The sequence below is a fragment of the Nannobrachium achirus genome (assembly GCF_963921795.1).
Source record: "Nannobrachium achirus genome assembly, chromosome: 20".
Taxonomy (NCBI): domain Eukaryota; kingdom Metazoa; phylum Chordata; class Actinopteri; order Myctophiformes; family Myctophidae; genus Nannobrachium; species Nannobrachium achirus.
In genome coordinates, this window is record NC_137827.1 from 11,769,246 (window position 1) to 11,782,137 (window position 12,892).

At 41.6% G+C, this 12,892-nt stretch overlaps 2 protein-coding genes across 2 annotated transcripts; both read right to left on the bottom strand.

Annotated features, from left to right (window-relative positions):
- Positions 1-1,958: 1,958 nt before the first annotated feature.
- Positions 1,959-2,750, bottom strand: gjb10 (gap junction protein beta 10; the record flags this gene model as incomplete). The annotated part of the gene is made up of 1 exon (XM_080750830.1): positions 1,959-2,750. One exon carries the CDS (start codon positions 2,748-2,750, stop codon positions 1,959-1,961), a length of 792 nt encoding a protein of 263 aa, XP_080606956.1.
- A 2,175-nt stretch (positions 2,751-4,925) lies between these two features.
- Positions 4,926-12,693, bottom strand: ppie (peptidylprolyl isomerase E (cyclophilin E)). The gene is made up of 10 exons (XM_080750368.1): positions 12,656-12,693; positions 11,155-11,253; positions 8,913-8,956; positions 8,728-8,754; positions 8,020-8,101; positions 7,826-7,929; positions 7,436-7,559; positions 6,784-6,969; positions 5,772-5,914; positions 4,926-5,063 (listed from the first exon to the last, which is right to left on the bottom strand). The coding sequence occupies exons 1-10, from the start codon at positions 12,684-12,686 to the stop codon at positions 4,995-4,997; spliced, it is 909 nt and encodes a 302-aa protein (XP_080606494.1). The 5' UTR covers positions 12,687-12,693; the 3' UTR covers positions 4,926-4,994.
- Between the last annotated feature and the right edge of the window lie 199 nt (positions 12,694-12,892).

A 12,892-nucleotide genomic window follows, 5' to 3' on the forward strand; every position in this document is an offset into this window, starting at 1 on the left:
CAAAGAACTCATCTGTTTTATACAAACTGATTCAACACAAACTTTTATCTAAAGCCTCATCTTTGCGTTCACCCTTTACTACACAGTAATGTCTCCTATCGTTGTGCATATCCCCATGGAAACAGAAGAATCACTTTAACATTCGTACAGTAGTGACACAGGTCAAATGCCTCCACTGGGTGGGTCTCACCGTCAGCAATGACAAATCTATCTATCACGGGGGTGGGTAACCCCACCTCTGCTCTCGTGAAAATACCAACCTAAACAATTAAGGTGTATGATTTTACATGCAGCAACATGAGCATCTACGGTCTAAAAGGAATGGTTGTTAATGACTTGACAAATCATAAAAAAGGACTTACTGTATATGTAAAGAGGTCTAGTACTGAGGTATTTTAAGTAGGCCTACAACCGGAGAACACAGTAAAACTATCAGTGTACATTTAAATCAGTGTACAAATGGTTTGAGTTGCAAGTAAATTAACACTGTGGATTGTACTGTAAACCTTTGTCCATAGACAGATTGGTATCTATCTTAATATTATACACACATATTATTTCAATATTTCTTCTGATTGAACCATCAGAGGCAAATAAATACAATTATGCCCCCCAGAGTTTGTCTGTTCATCTGTCTTGTCAAATAGAAACAGTCATACAAAACAATGTGTACAAAACAATTTGAAATAACATATTTTAATGAAAACTTGCTGTTAAAAAAAACGGGGGAAAAAAAACATGTGCAGCAACACTGCTCCTTGCTGTTTACATTCACAAAACATACACATCCTGATACATATAAACACATGTGTTTACAGGAGTCTTGCCAGCTCCTCAGTCCTGAAACATTACGCACATAAGATGCTCTAGGTGACAAGCACAGTCTTTTGAGCCTCTTTAAGTTGTGGATTTCTGATGGATAACGTACAACGTTAACCTTTAAAGTTCACCAAGCGCCTCAATCTGAGCAACGTGGAAAGTCCTGCGAGTTTCAAGCCATGGCCACAGTTACAAAAAAACATTTGACAAAACACAGTGACACAGTTTGAGGTGTGGCAGTGAACAAATATTTCATTTAAAACGCTTGTATTTGTAACGGATGGAGGGTTAAGCCCTTTGCACACAGGACGGTTGCGTTTTTTCCGTTTGCTGTATGAATAAAACGCATTGGTGTGCAATGCTGTGCGGAATCGGCGCTGCGGATCCCAAAATAAAAAGGAGTGATGAGTTTTTTTTACCGCATGCGACAAGACGCACGAATCGAACTGGGTTCGATCGAGAAAAAAACGCACGGCCGCAGCCACTCGTCGCACGGCTAATTCGGATCCGGTGTGCATGAGGTCGTGGAGAATCATTGTTTTCTTTAAAAAAAATGAAACTGTCCGTTTTATCCGTGCGGATAAACGCGCCTGTGTGCAAAGGGCTTTATTCAGACTGACTCACTTATAATCAAGTTTTACTGTAATCAAACCCCAAGGCAATTCTCACACTCATTGCATTACGTCTATACTTGATTTTCTTTTTAATGTGCTGAACTGAGAACTTAAAACCCTATAAACGTGGTCCCACAGGGATCTAGACTAGATCCGGTAGTTCCCTCTACCATGTCTTTTGGGCAAAAAAACTGCTGATCTAAAAGCTCACTACGCAACGTGAGCTTATAGATCTGCTAATTTTGGCCAAATGTTTGCCCCAGAATAGGGAATAGGGTTCATTTGGTTAAATCATGAGGCAATAAACACTATTATAAAGCAATAGTGATTAAAGCAAATCGATTCATTAGTGCAGTCTTTGAGCAGACATACTATAGGCCTATGTCTGACAACAAGTCTCCAAGAGGAAGTGCCAGTGAGGGTGGAGAAAGACTGTGTCATCTCCGTAGGCCGATCATCATGCCCATGATCCCTTCGTTCCTCATAAAGTCTCCTTAAAGTCTTTGCCCGCCGTCATGGGGGGCATTAGGCGATGGCCACACTGTACGAAGGGGCCGGTGTATCAGGGGTACCTTTCCCTGTCGGCCTAAGCGTGTTGGCCTCCACGAGGCTTCCAGTCTGCCCACTGGCCATTGCCATGACCTGGCGCGAGTGGTGGACGGCGGTGAAGCACTCGCGGCAGCGCTTGCCCACCAGGTAGATGATCTCGAAGCAGGAGAGCAGGATGCACACCAGGCTGGTGACCACCATGAAGATGGTGAAGATCCTCTTCTCGGTGGGCCGGGCGATGAAGCAGTCCACCACGTTGGGACACGGCTTCTGCTCGCACTTGATGAGCGACGGGAAGTCGTAGCCCTCGTAGATGCGGTAGAGCAGGTAGATGAAGGTGAGGTCCACGACGATCTTGAAGACCAGGGTCAGAACGTAGGTCCACCACAGGCCGCCGCGTTTCTTCCCCGTGTTCTTGTAGAGGCGGCGACAGTTCTCGCCGTGTTTCTCCCGGTTCTTGCGCTCGCGGTCCTCCCTGTAGGCCACGTGCATCACCACCAGGAACGAGGGGCAGGTGACGAAGATGAGTTGCAGGGCCCACAGCCGCACGTGGGAGACCGGGAAGAAGTGGTCGTAGCAGACGTTGTGGCAGCCCGGCTGGGCCGTGTTGCACTTGAAGTCTTTCTGTTCGTCGCCCCAGACCTTCTCGGCGGCCACCACGAACACCATCACCCTGAAGAGGAAGACGATGGAGAGCCACACGCGTCCGAACGCCGTGGAGTACTTGTTCACCCCGCTGAGGAGGCCCTGGAGGAATGCCCAGTTCATGGTGAGGTTGGCTCACAGGCCGCCTTGCCTCTTCTGGAAGACAGATGAAATCACAGTCACAGTCTAACCTTAATGGGTGCTTGATAAGCTAAAGCTAAGACAAGAAAGAAAGGGGTAAAGTAATGTTAGACAGGACTGGATACACAAATGCCCAATTTATGACCCCAATGTAAACAAGCCAAATTTAGGCTTTCTTGTGGTTTAAATCCTATTAGTAGACCTTGTATCTGAACTGTAGTCCTACTGTCCTGTACCTTTTCCTATGCAAAATACCAATAAAGTATTCAATCAATCACTCAATGCCATTATGATTGACTGTTTCCCCCGCCTCAAAAACCAACAAAGAAACTATATGAAATTAGCAAGCATGCAATTAGCTTCTTTTAAACAAATTTATTTGTAAAGAAAACAGTTGTTGACTTACTTTAATTCACACAATTAGACTCACACATAGGTTACATAGGCCTACATACAGACATTACGCCTACATACAAACAATTAGTCTATCTTGTTCAGTTTATGAGAGTTTTATCTTGTTCAGTTTATAAGAGATAGCCTACTTTAATGGTTTCCTGTGGAAATAAGCTTAGTCTTTTCTAGGATCTCCTTTTAGTAGACCTTGTACCAGTGAACTGTACCGTCATGAAACTGTACCTTTTCCTATGCAAACTTCCAATAAAGTCTTCAATCAAAACCAGCAAATGCGCTGTGCTGTAGATAGCCTACTGGCTTTAGTAGGCTATACATTCCAATCCATGCGTAATAGCGCGTAGCCTAACCTGCTATCCACAATAAACCAACGTTGCCGAAATGTTGTAAATAACATCAAACGTTGTACAATATATAGGCCTATAACAGACAAATGTGGATTTCCTTTAATGTACTTACAAAAGAAGCTCTTTCGTGCTTGAAGTGTGGTGGAAGTGGAGGAACAGGCACGGCAGCGGCGGAGCGGAGCAGAACGATCCGAGGAGTAGCTCAGGAGTTTCTCAACAACAGAGGAGGAGTGGGTGGAGTTGATGCAAAATCATGCATGTCCAGGTGTGGCAGCCAGTGGTTACTGGTTCCCAAACACTGGGTCGGGACCCATTTGTGCGTCACGGACACTTTTTTATGGGTCCCTTAATTTTTTGGTTTCCTACGTTTTGTCAAAACTGTTTAAAAAAAACATTATCCCAAAAGCTAAGATTTTCATGAATATAGAGATACATAGGCCTATAATGATTTTTCTAAGTAATTAAATTAATAAATGAAAGAATAAGAGAGTGAAAATATTTTTCTACATCTCGAATCCAAATATTGCCTACTTTTACTCCACTACATTTATATGAAAACTTCAGTTACTAGTTACTTTGTAGATTTTGATTATTACAAAACATCCATTAACCACTTCAGAAAACAAACATGCAACATCACAAAACATCCATTAACTTCAGTCATTTTGGCCATTTGAAAATAGCCGATCTACAAGCTCACAATGTATCACAAGCTTGTAGATCTGCTATTTTCAAAAGATGTTTATACATTTGAAAACTTGAAATTGGACATTCTGCATAATTAGTACTTTCTACTTTTGGTGCTTTAAGTACACGTTTAAGCCAATTATTTTGTATTTTTTTCTCAAATAAGATTTTGAATTCCGGACTTTTACTTGTATCAGAGTACTTCTACATTGCAGTAATGATACTTTTACTTTAGTAAAAAAAAATGTGAGTACTTTATTTCCACCACTGACTGCAGGTCTCCACTCATATTACAGATCCATTGTGTTTTGTGTTGAAAGCTGCAATCCATAATTACGCTACAGATTTGTTTTAATTCCTCTCCACATGCTTTTAGGACATACCTTTGGATGTGAACTCAACGAGTATCCATGATGAAAGAACAAATATTGCCTTTGTACACTAAATACTGTATAAATGTAGGCGCCACACACACACACACACACACACACACACACACACACACACACACACACACACACACACACACACACACACACACACACACACACACACACACACACACACACACACACACACACACAGTATCTTAAACTGATACAAAACATTGCAATCCCTGTAAAAATATATACCATACACTAATTGTTGGCATTTTTAAGAGACAAATTACACTGAAGAAAATAATCATGACAAAGATACAATTTGGTTCCAATTCTTAATAAAAAAAAAAAACAGAAAAAGTTTTATTGAAATATTTACATGACAAAACAACACATTTCATTCATACATATTCTCCACAGTCAGAGATGATCACTTTCTGCTTGGGCTTGCCGTCTTTTGCTCCTTGAGCCTAAGGATACAAGACAGGGAGACAGGGTCATGCTGAGGATTACAAGACATGCAAGCATCAATTGTGATGATCATTGAACATGTGTGTAAGGACCGAGGAGTTGCTTAATGTCCAAAATTTCTCACTCAAAACAGTTCAAATAAACCATTTCTGCTTCAAAAGTAAAAATATATACTACATAAAATGGTGTAACATAACATTGAAAATAGCTGGGCTACAAAGTTCATGACGGCTCACAACGTGAGGCGATAGCCTTCCCTACAATTCCAAGTGCTTGTCAGTGTGGGGGGAGGTACTCAGTCAAAAATAATTCTTTGGGGTGGTCGCCACAGATATAAAAAGCTAGATACCTCCCTCCGGTGGGAGGGGTTGGTCAAAGAGAGCTGGCAACTTGTGGCAAGCCTCCCAATAACTCTATGCAAGCCTCCAGAACTCTGAGGCGGGGCTCTTGGGAATTCTGAAGGACGCTTCCTTGTGCGTCACAGAATGGGAAGCTCGGTAGGCCAATCAGATGCAGGACTGGCAGGACTCCCTCTTTCCCATGGGAGGGGGCAGAGTGCCTTCTGCAGTTCCACAGTTACGCACTTCCGCCAGCGGTGTTTGACCAGTCGCGCCAATGAACTGCAGCGGCGGAGGAGGTATCTAGCTTTTTATATCTGTGGTGGTCGCGGCCTGGAAAGATACACAACATACACCCCCAGATCTCACCTCCATTGCCCGGACCACATCCATGCCCTCTATCAGGTCGCCAAACACCACATGCTTGTTATCGAGCCAGTCCGTCTTGTCCGTTGTGACGAAGAACTGAGAGCCGTTGCTGTTTGGACCAGAGTTGGCCATGGAGAGCTGTCCTACATGACCAAAAGAGAAGCACACAGTCCAGTTCATTAATACTGGGAGATCCATACACACGTTTCAACAAATACGCTGATCTTACCCTAATTTATAGCCTGATCTCAGACTCAGCTCACGCTTTAGTCTGAAACTGTGCTCTATTCTAAGCGATTTACAGGGAGGGACTTTTTTGCGAGCGAAGTGGTCGCGTTGCACGGTGATCGAGACGCACGGTGGACGCGACGCACGGTCGCGGACTGTGTGTGTGATTGTGTGTGTGTCTCTGTCTGTGCCAGTGACAGAACTGCGACCAGAAACATGTAATCAACATAAACAGCTTGGTGAACTCAGCGCGTGCGTGTGTGTGCGTCCTCAGCCTGCCTGTGTGTGAACTTCGTTTGAATCGTTTCAACTGCTGCGCGGATTGGATATTCGTTAGACCCACCCCCACCCCCCGCGCTCATTGGAGCAGCCGAAAATAAAAAGTGATTCCTGTACTCAGCTCCAGACCAGAGAAAGAGTCCACTCTGAGAGTGGGCGGGGTCTCTGGTCTGGAAGCAGGCTACCTAATTTAGGCAAAACTCTGGATATCAAAATGATCATGTAAATATATCTGATTTCCAAAATCAGGATGTTTTGGGTTTTTTCTTCCACAATCTTGCACTTAAATGGACATGTAAATGCTGCCACTTGTCCGATTCCTGACGGGGGTTTTAACATGAATAATAATTATGTCTTGTTAGTAGTAACAAAGGAAACAAAAAAGGTTCTGAATGTAAACCTGTGTTATTGTTGTAATCACACTAATGAAGGCAAGTAAAAACACAGAGCAAATTACTGACGTAAGCTGATTAATACCAGTAATTTGATGAACTCGGGGTCTCACCTGGAGCCGTGTGTTTGAGGACAAAGTTCTCGTCGTCAAACTTGCGACCATAGATGGACTTCCCACCGGTTCCGTTGTGGTTGGTGAAGTCCCCTCCCTGACACATGAACTGGGGGATGATACGGTGGAAGCAGCTGCCTTTGAACCCAAAGCCTTTCTCGTGTGTACACAGGCAGCGGAAGTTCTCTGGAAGACAAGACACCTTTTCATCATCATCATCATGTGCCTTCATTATCAGGCGTGCTACGACCTGTTATTCCCCCGAACAATCCATTCACATCTACCTTCTGGCAGACTCTTTCATGGAAAGACGTAATAAATAGAGCATACATGGGCGACTGGGCAATTTGTATTTAAGTTCATAAAGTTAACATAAGAACATATAAATGCACTTGAAATTTTAAAACAAAAGAAGAAAAGAAAGTTACTTTTCGGGATTCCAATAACCCTAACCCATAATAACCCTAACCCCAAAAATTGCAGATCTACAAGCTCAAAACGCATCACAGGGCAACACGTTTTGAGCTTGTAGATCTGCAATTTTTGCTATGAATATGCATTGTGGCCCTCTGGAGTGAGGGTGAAAATGTAGTGGCCCTCTCCATCATCAAAGTTGCCCACCCCTGAAATAGAGAGAGAGAGAAAGAGAGACCTGCAGTCATGGGAACGATGTCAGCTCGAAGTAGGAATCGAAGTCTCCCTGCTAGCTTGTTGCCAATCTTGATATCCATGTAAACCTGGGGGTTGACTCTGCCCTTCTTGGCGGGGGGCTCGCCCTGGCAACAAAATAAAACAATATCGCTGACGTCAAACAGACCATAACAACATGTCTTGAGACAAGAGCCTGTGCAAGCTTTAATTCATAACACCCCCAGTCCCCCAAGACAGAGCATGCCCACACACACACACACACACACACACACACACACACACACACACACACACACACACACACACACACACACACACACACACACACACACACACACACACACACACACACACACACACACACACACACACGAAAAGACTGCAGTCTCACATCTTGTGTTGTCGTGCTGGCGGTCCCCCCAGCGGACTCCTCCGTCTCACCCTCCTCAGCAGTTTTCCCAGAGAACTTCTTTAACCAGTCGTCATCGGACCACACTGAGGGACAAAGACAGAGACAGGTTTTAGATGTAGATCCAGCCCAGTCAGTCGGTAACACTGTATACAGTACATCTGTACATTAATCACCTGGTCGGGAAGAGCCCTCCTTGATTCTCATAGGTTTGGCGATGTTTACCCGGATTGTTCGTCCAAAAAGCTCAGACTCATTCTGGGGAGAAACGGCACAGGCTCAAAGTCATTTCTTTCACTAGTAGTGTGACACATACGTGTGTGGACTCTTCATCACTTGAACTAAAAACGTATACTGTACTTTGCTGTATGCTGACTAGCAAAAATAGCCAATGCCAATCTATGGGTGATATCTATTTTCAAAACTTAAAAAAACAAAACATAAAGATTGAAGGCAAACTTTCTTTTGAAATGTTATAATGACATGCCCACAATAGGGACGCCAGCTTCAAAGTGATTAACCATTGAAACCGGGAAGCATCAGTCATGTTAGATTTTAGCTTAAAGAAATAGCAGGTATACAAGCCCATAGCACGTCACTTCATGCCACACTATGAGCTTATAGATAGGCTATTATTTCATATTTCTAAAGCGAACATTTTTAACTAAAATCTTTGCTTCTAGGGGTTGCTGGAACAAAATATTTTGAGATGCGAGTCTGTGGCCAAATATATACACTTGGTGCTCCTTGACATGAAAACTTTGTGAACCACTGATATAGCAACATAAAGTTTTTTCAGAAAACTGTTAGGATTTAGAAGACATAATAGAATAGACAACAGAATTGGCCTCAGGTCGAAATGGGTTAAACGGGAATCAACTCACCATGTTATCAATGGCAGCCGCTGCATCCTATGGAAGACAACATCCATAAAGAGAAATGCATCAGAAATGCACAGTGAGAACAAACAAACTCTGTGAGCCTAAAGTTATTATTACCAACAACGTCCACAAGGTGGCAATCTACACAACAACATAAGTCACTTCACACTGTAGCTGCTGTAACTTACCTCTGCCAGCTCAAATTCAATAAAGGCAAATCCTCTGTGCTTCTCTGAAAAATAACAAATAAAGATAATAAAATATAAAAGTAGTCTGTTTTTTGAATTCCGAACATGCATATAAATCTCATAATTCCATGTGAAGATGCATTGGTTATGGTATGCATCCACAAAATTAGGGGACTGCCCATAAGTCCGAAGGTTCATTAGTCCGAAGGTTCATTACATTAGTACGAATTTAGTTAGGGTTCCTGAGGTTAAGGTTAAGGTTAGAGTTAGGCATAGTATTCTTAACTCATTTAATGCCACCCTTTCACCACTAGAGGGTGCCCAGTGTGCTATAGAAAATCCCATAGAGATATGCTGGTATATGCAGAAGCCCTGCAGCCATGACTTGCCTGAACACTTTCCTTTGTGCATGTACAGGAAGAGGATGAAGTTAGCTTGAAGTTAGCTATTGGCTTCCAAGCATTTTAAAAGCCTTATTTTCGTCAACTTAGCCATGATTAAACCTTGCACACCTCATGCATGGGAAAAAAACAGAGAAGAATGAGCTCTAAAAAATCCAATGCAATCCTGGATTGCATTGGAGTGGATTTGTGCAGTTTGTTCACAGCTTTCAAACAAAAAAATCCGATTGGAAATCCGTTCAAGCATTCTTGAGATAATAGCCATTATGTTTTACATGTTATGTAAACAAACATGGCTGCCCTGTATGTTAGATGGGGTTGTATGGGGGTGGAACATGCAAAATCGCGATTGAAATCATGTTCACTAGATTTGATGGGGTCCAAAAAAAATTTTTTTTTAAAAAAAATCTTTTCAAAAAAAAAATTTTTTTTTTCTTTTAATCCCGAATATTCTCGTGATTGGCACTGTGGGATGCGCTAATATATCCCGAGTATCAGGGCCGTAGCGCGCCTAATCGGCGCTCTAGGCGAGCTCTCTCGAATGCGCCCCCCCACTCCCGCACGCGCAAAGCGCGCGCACGATTTTTGCGGGTTTTGCCGTGAATTTAGTCGGTTTTGGGTCGGTTTTGGGCTGGTTTGGGTCCACTCCAAGGTTATTATAGTAAACGAAAACTAACTAAAAAACGAAAACTAGAATGGAAAAACATTTTAGTTAACTGAAATAAAAATTAAAACTAAGCTTTTTAAAAAAACGAAAACTAACTGAAACGATATTGTGTGTTTACAAAACTAACTAAAATGAACTAAAATTATAGCGAAAATCTCCTTAGTTTTCGTCTTTTGTCTTTAGTGGAAATAAAAAATAAAAAACACGAGTTGGTGAGGTCAAAGAGAGAAGTTGTATGTCTCAACATTCCTGCCACTCTCAACAATATGATGTTTTGTTGATTTTCTTTATTAGACAATACTTTTTCCGGAGCTTTTTTAATCTCACCCCTGACAAATACCCCATATTACGTAAAAGACTAAAACTAACACTAAAACTAATAAAAACTAAACTAAAACTAAGCATTTTCAAAAAATAAAAACGAAACGAAACTAGCAACCTCACTTTAAAAACGAATTAAAACTAAACTGTAATTGAAAACAAAACCTCAAAACTAATAAAAATTAAAACTAATGGAAAAATCCAAAACTATTATAACCTTGGTCCACTCCCTCCATTTCGGCGCCCCCTCGGCGCCCCCTCTAGGCTGGCGCTCTAGGCGACCGCCTAGTCCGCCTATAGCTAAAAACGGCCCTGCCGAGTATATTCGTGATTGGCAATCAATGAGTTAACAAATTCGGACTAATGAACCTTCGGACTAATGAACCTTCAGACCAATGCCATGGCTGTTTCAACAGGTCACTAAAAAAAGGCAGTGGCTGTCAACACAGATGTTTTTCAGACAAGACTTCCATATTGGATCTGTGCCTGCGTTGTACGATATAGTGACACTTTTGCCATTGTGATTTTAAACAACAAATTGTCAGAATTGTCAAATATTACGTAAGAAATAGGCAAACATTGTGAAAATAGTGGATCTAGGCATTGTGAGCTTGTAGTTAGGCTATTTTTACAATATGTATCTGTGGAACCGTGTCAAACCAAATGTAATGCCTACAATTCCAAGTGCTTGTCGTCACGGTGGGCCTCCGCAGTTCAAATAGGAGTATTTGGGAGGGGTTTGCGTCATGAAAAGTGGTATACAAGTTTGATGTATCATAATTATTAGGTGTTGCATGCACTGTCAAATAGTACACCATTTGTCACACTCATAAACATAACTAATTGACCTTACCCGTTTCATAATCTAACGGTATCTGAATGTCTGTGATGTCACCGAATGGGATGAATGCCGCATGCATCACCTTTTCATCCACCTCCTCAGCCAGACCACCTGTAACACACAACACGGCTGCATTCAGAATCTTGCTAACATACAGTAAATACATACAAACAATGTAAAAAAAGGGGGGAAATCAGCTTCGTACAGCAGCTGGTTAAAGCGACACTATGTCGTATTATTAGAACAATATAACTTATACAATTGGGGTGGTAGTATTTTGTCTCCCTGCTCTTCTATCGAGACATCTAGATCATACATGGGCAACTAGCGGCCCAAGGGCCACATGCGGCCCCCACCATCACTGAATGCAGCCCGCAGGTTGATATCAGAATACTGATATTATTGATTTCTGCTGTGTCAATATCAAACATGCAAACATGACCCACTTTAATTCCTTCAGTCTATATTAGTAGCTTAATGACTAGTATAGTAGTATTAAAATGTTAGTGTTTTTTTTATGTCCAACATATTTTTATTTAAGTTCATAAAGATAACAATCAAAATGTTACATTTCCGTTTCTGGATTCCAATAAAAAAATGTTGCAAAAACATTTTCAGGATTCCAAGTCAAACAAAGCAAAAATAGCAGATCTACAAGCTCAAACGTTTTGAGCTTGTAGATCCTCTTTTTTTTTGCTTCTTTTGTATGAGATACTAGAATGACAAAGTAGGTAGCAATATGCAATGTGGCCCTCTGGAGTGGAGGTGGAAATATAGTGGCCCTCACCATCATCAAAGTTGCCCACCCATGATCTAGATAGATCCTGTCAAAGGTCATCATGTCTCACTCACCTAGACACAGGAGGATCTGACACATGTGTTTGACTGTGAACTCAAGTTTTTGTGTTGTCTGTTAGACTAGAGCTGTTAACCAACAATGAAATGCCTCATTTGCATTGTAGATTGGTGCATAGATTTAATAGTGAGCAGAATATGAAACAATAAATAATGTTTATTTGTCACTAGTAGGCCTACTCCTAAAGGTAGAAGCAGCAACATGCAAGTCTGGTAAGGTCCACAATACAGAGCTAACTAGATGAGAGAGCCAATGCCAGAACTCATAATGCAGCTTTTATTTATTATAATGATTAAATAAATGAAATCTGACAAATCGTCCTGAAATTGTACATGATTGTCTGTCTGTTGTTGTCTCGCTCGCGTAGCTGATCTACAAGTTGACAACATGTCAGTTTTCTTTGTGAGCTGAGCTTATAGACCTACATCTGAGTTTCTTCGGAGCAACAACGCAGAACAACTACTTGAACGACCCATAGACTGTAAAAATATAGCTTGAACCTCGTCGTTGTCTCAAAGGCAAAGCGTGATAGAAAATCACATTTCTGAATAACTCAAGTAACGTAACACCACTGAAACATAACGTATTCAATGTTTCTTGGGTAAAGAAACGCTTTAAATGTTGGTAGGGTAAAGAAACGTTATAAATTATCCTCACCAACATACAGCACTCGTTTGGTCGCCGCCATGTTGAATTGAAACCGTTCAACTTTAACCTCAGCAGCATCGCGTGACGTTACAAATGGATGGCAAGGTTGTCACAGCGCCACCTGCTGTTGGAGGTAAACAAAATAACAATAAATACAATAGAAATAGATTAATAAATACATATAAATACATTGCATGAATTACATAAATTGCATTATAAAATGCAATTTATAATACTGTTTTTTAG

What these genes read in the sequence shown, in the direction of transcription:
- ppie (XM_080750368.1), bottom strand. Translation starts at nt 12,686, where the DNA reads ATGGCGGCGACCAAACGAGTGCTGTATGTTG. An exon ending in CAAACGAGTGCTGTATGTTG is followed by an intron (nt 11,254 to 12,655) that starts GTGAGGATAATT and finishes TGTGTGTTACAG; the next exon opens with GTGGTCTGGCTGAGGAGGTG. An exon ending in ATGTGGTCCGGGCAATGGAG is followed by an intron (nt 5,064 to 5,771) that starts GTGAGATCTGGG and finishes TTGTATCCTTAG; the next exon opens with GCTCAAGGAGCAAAAGACGG.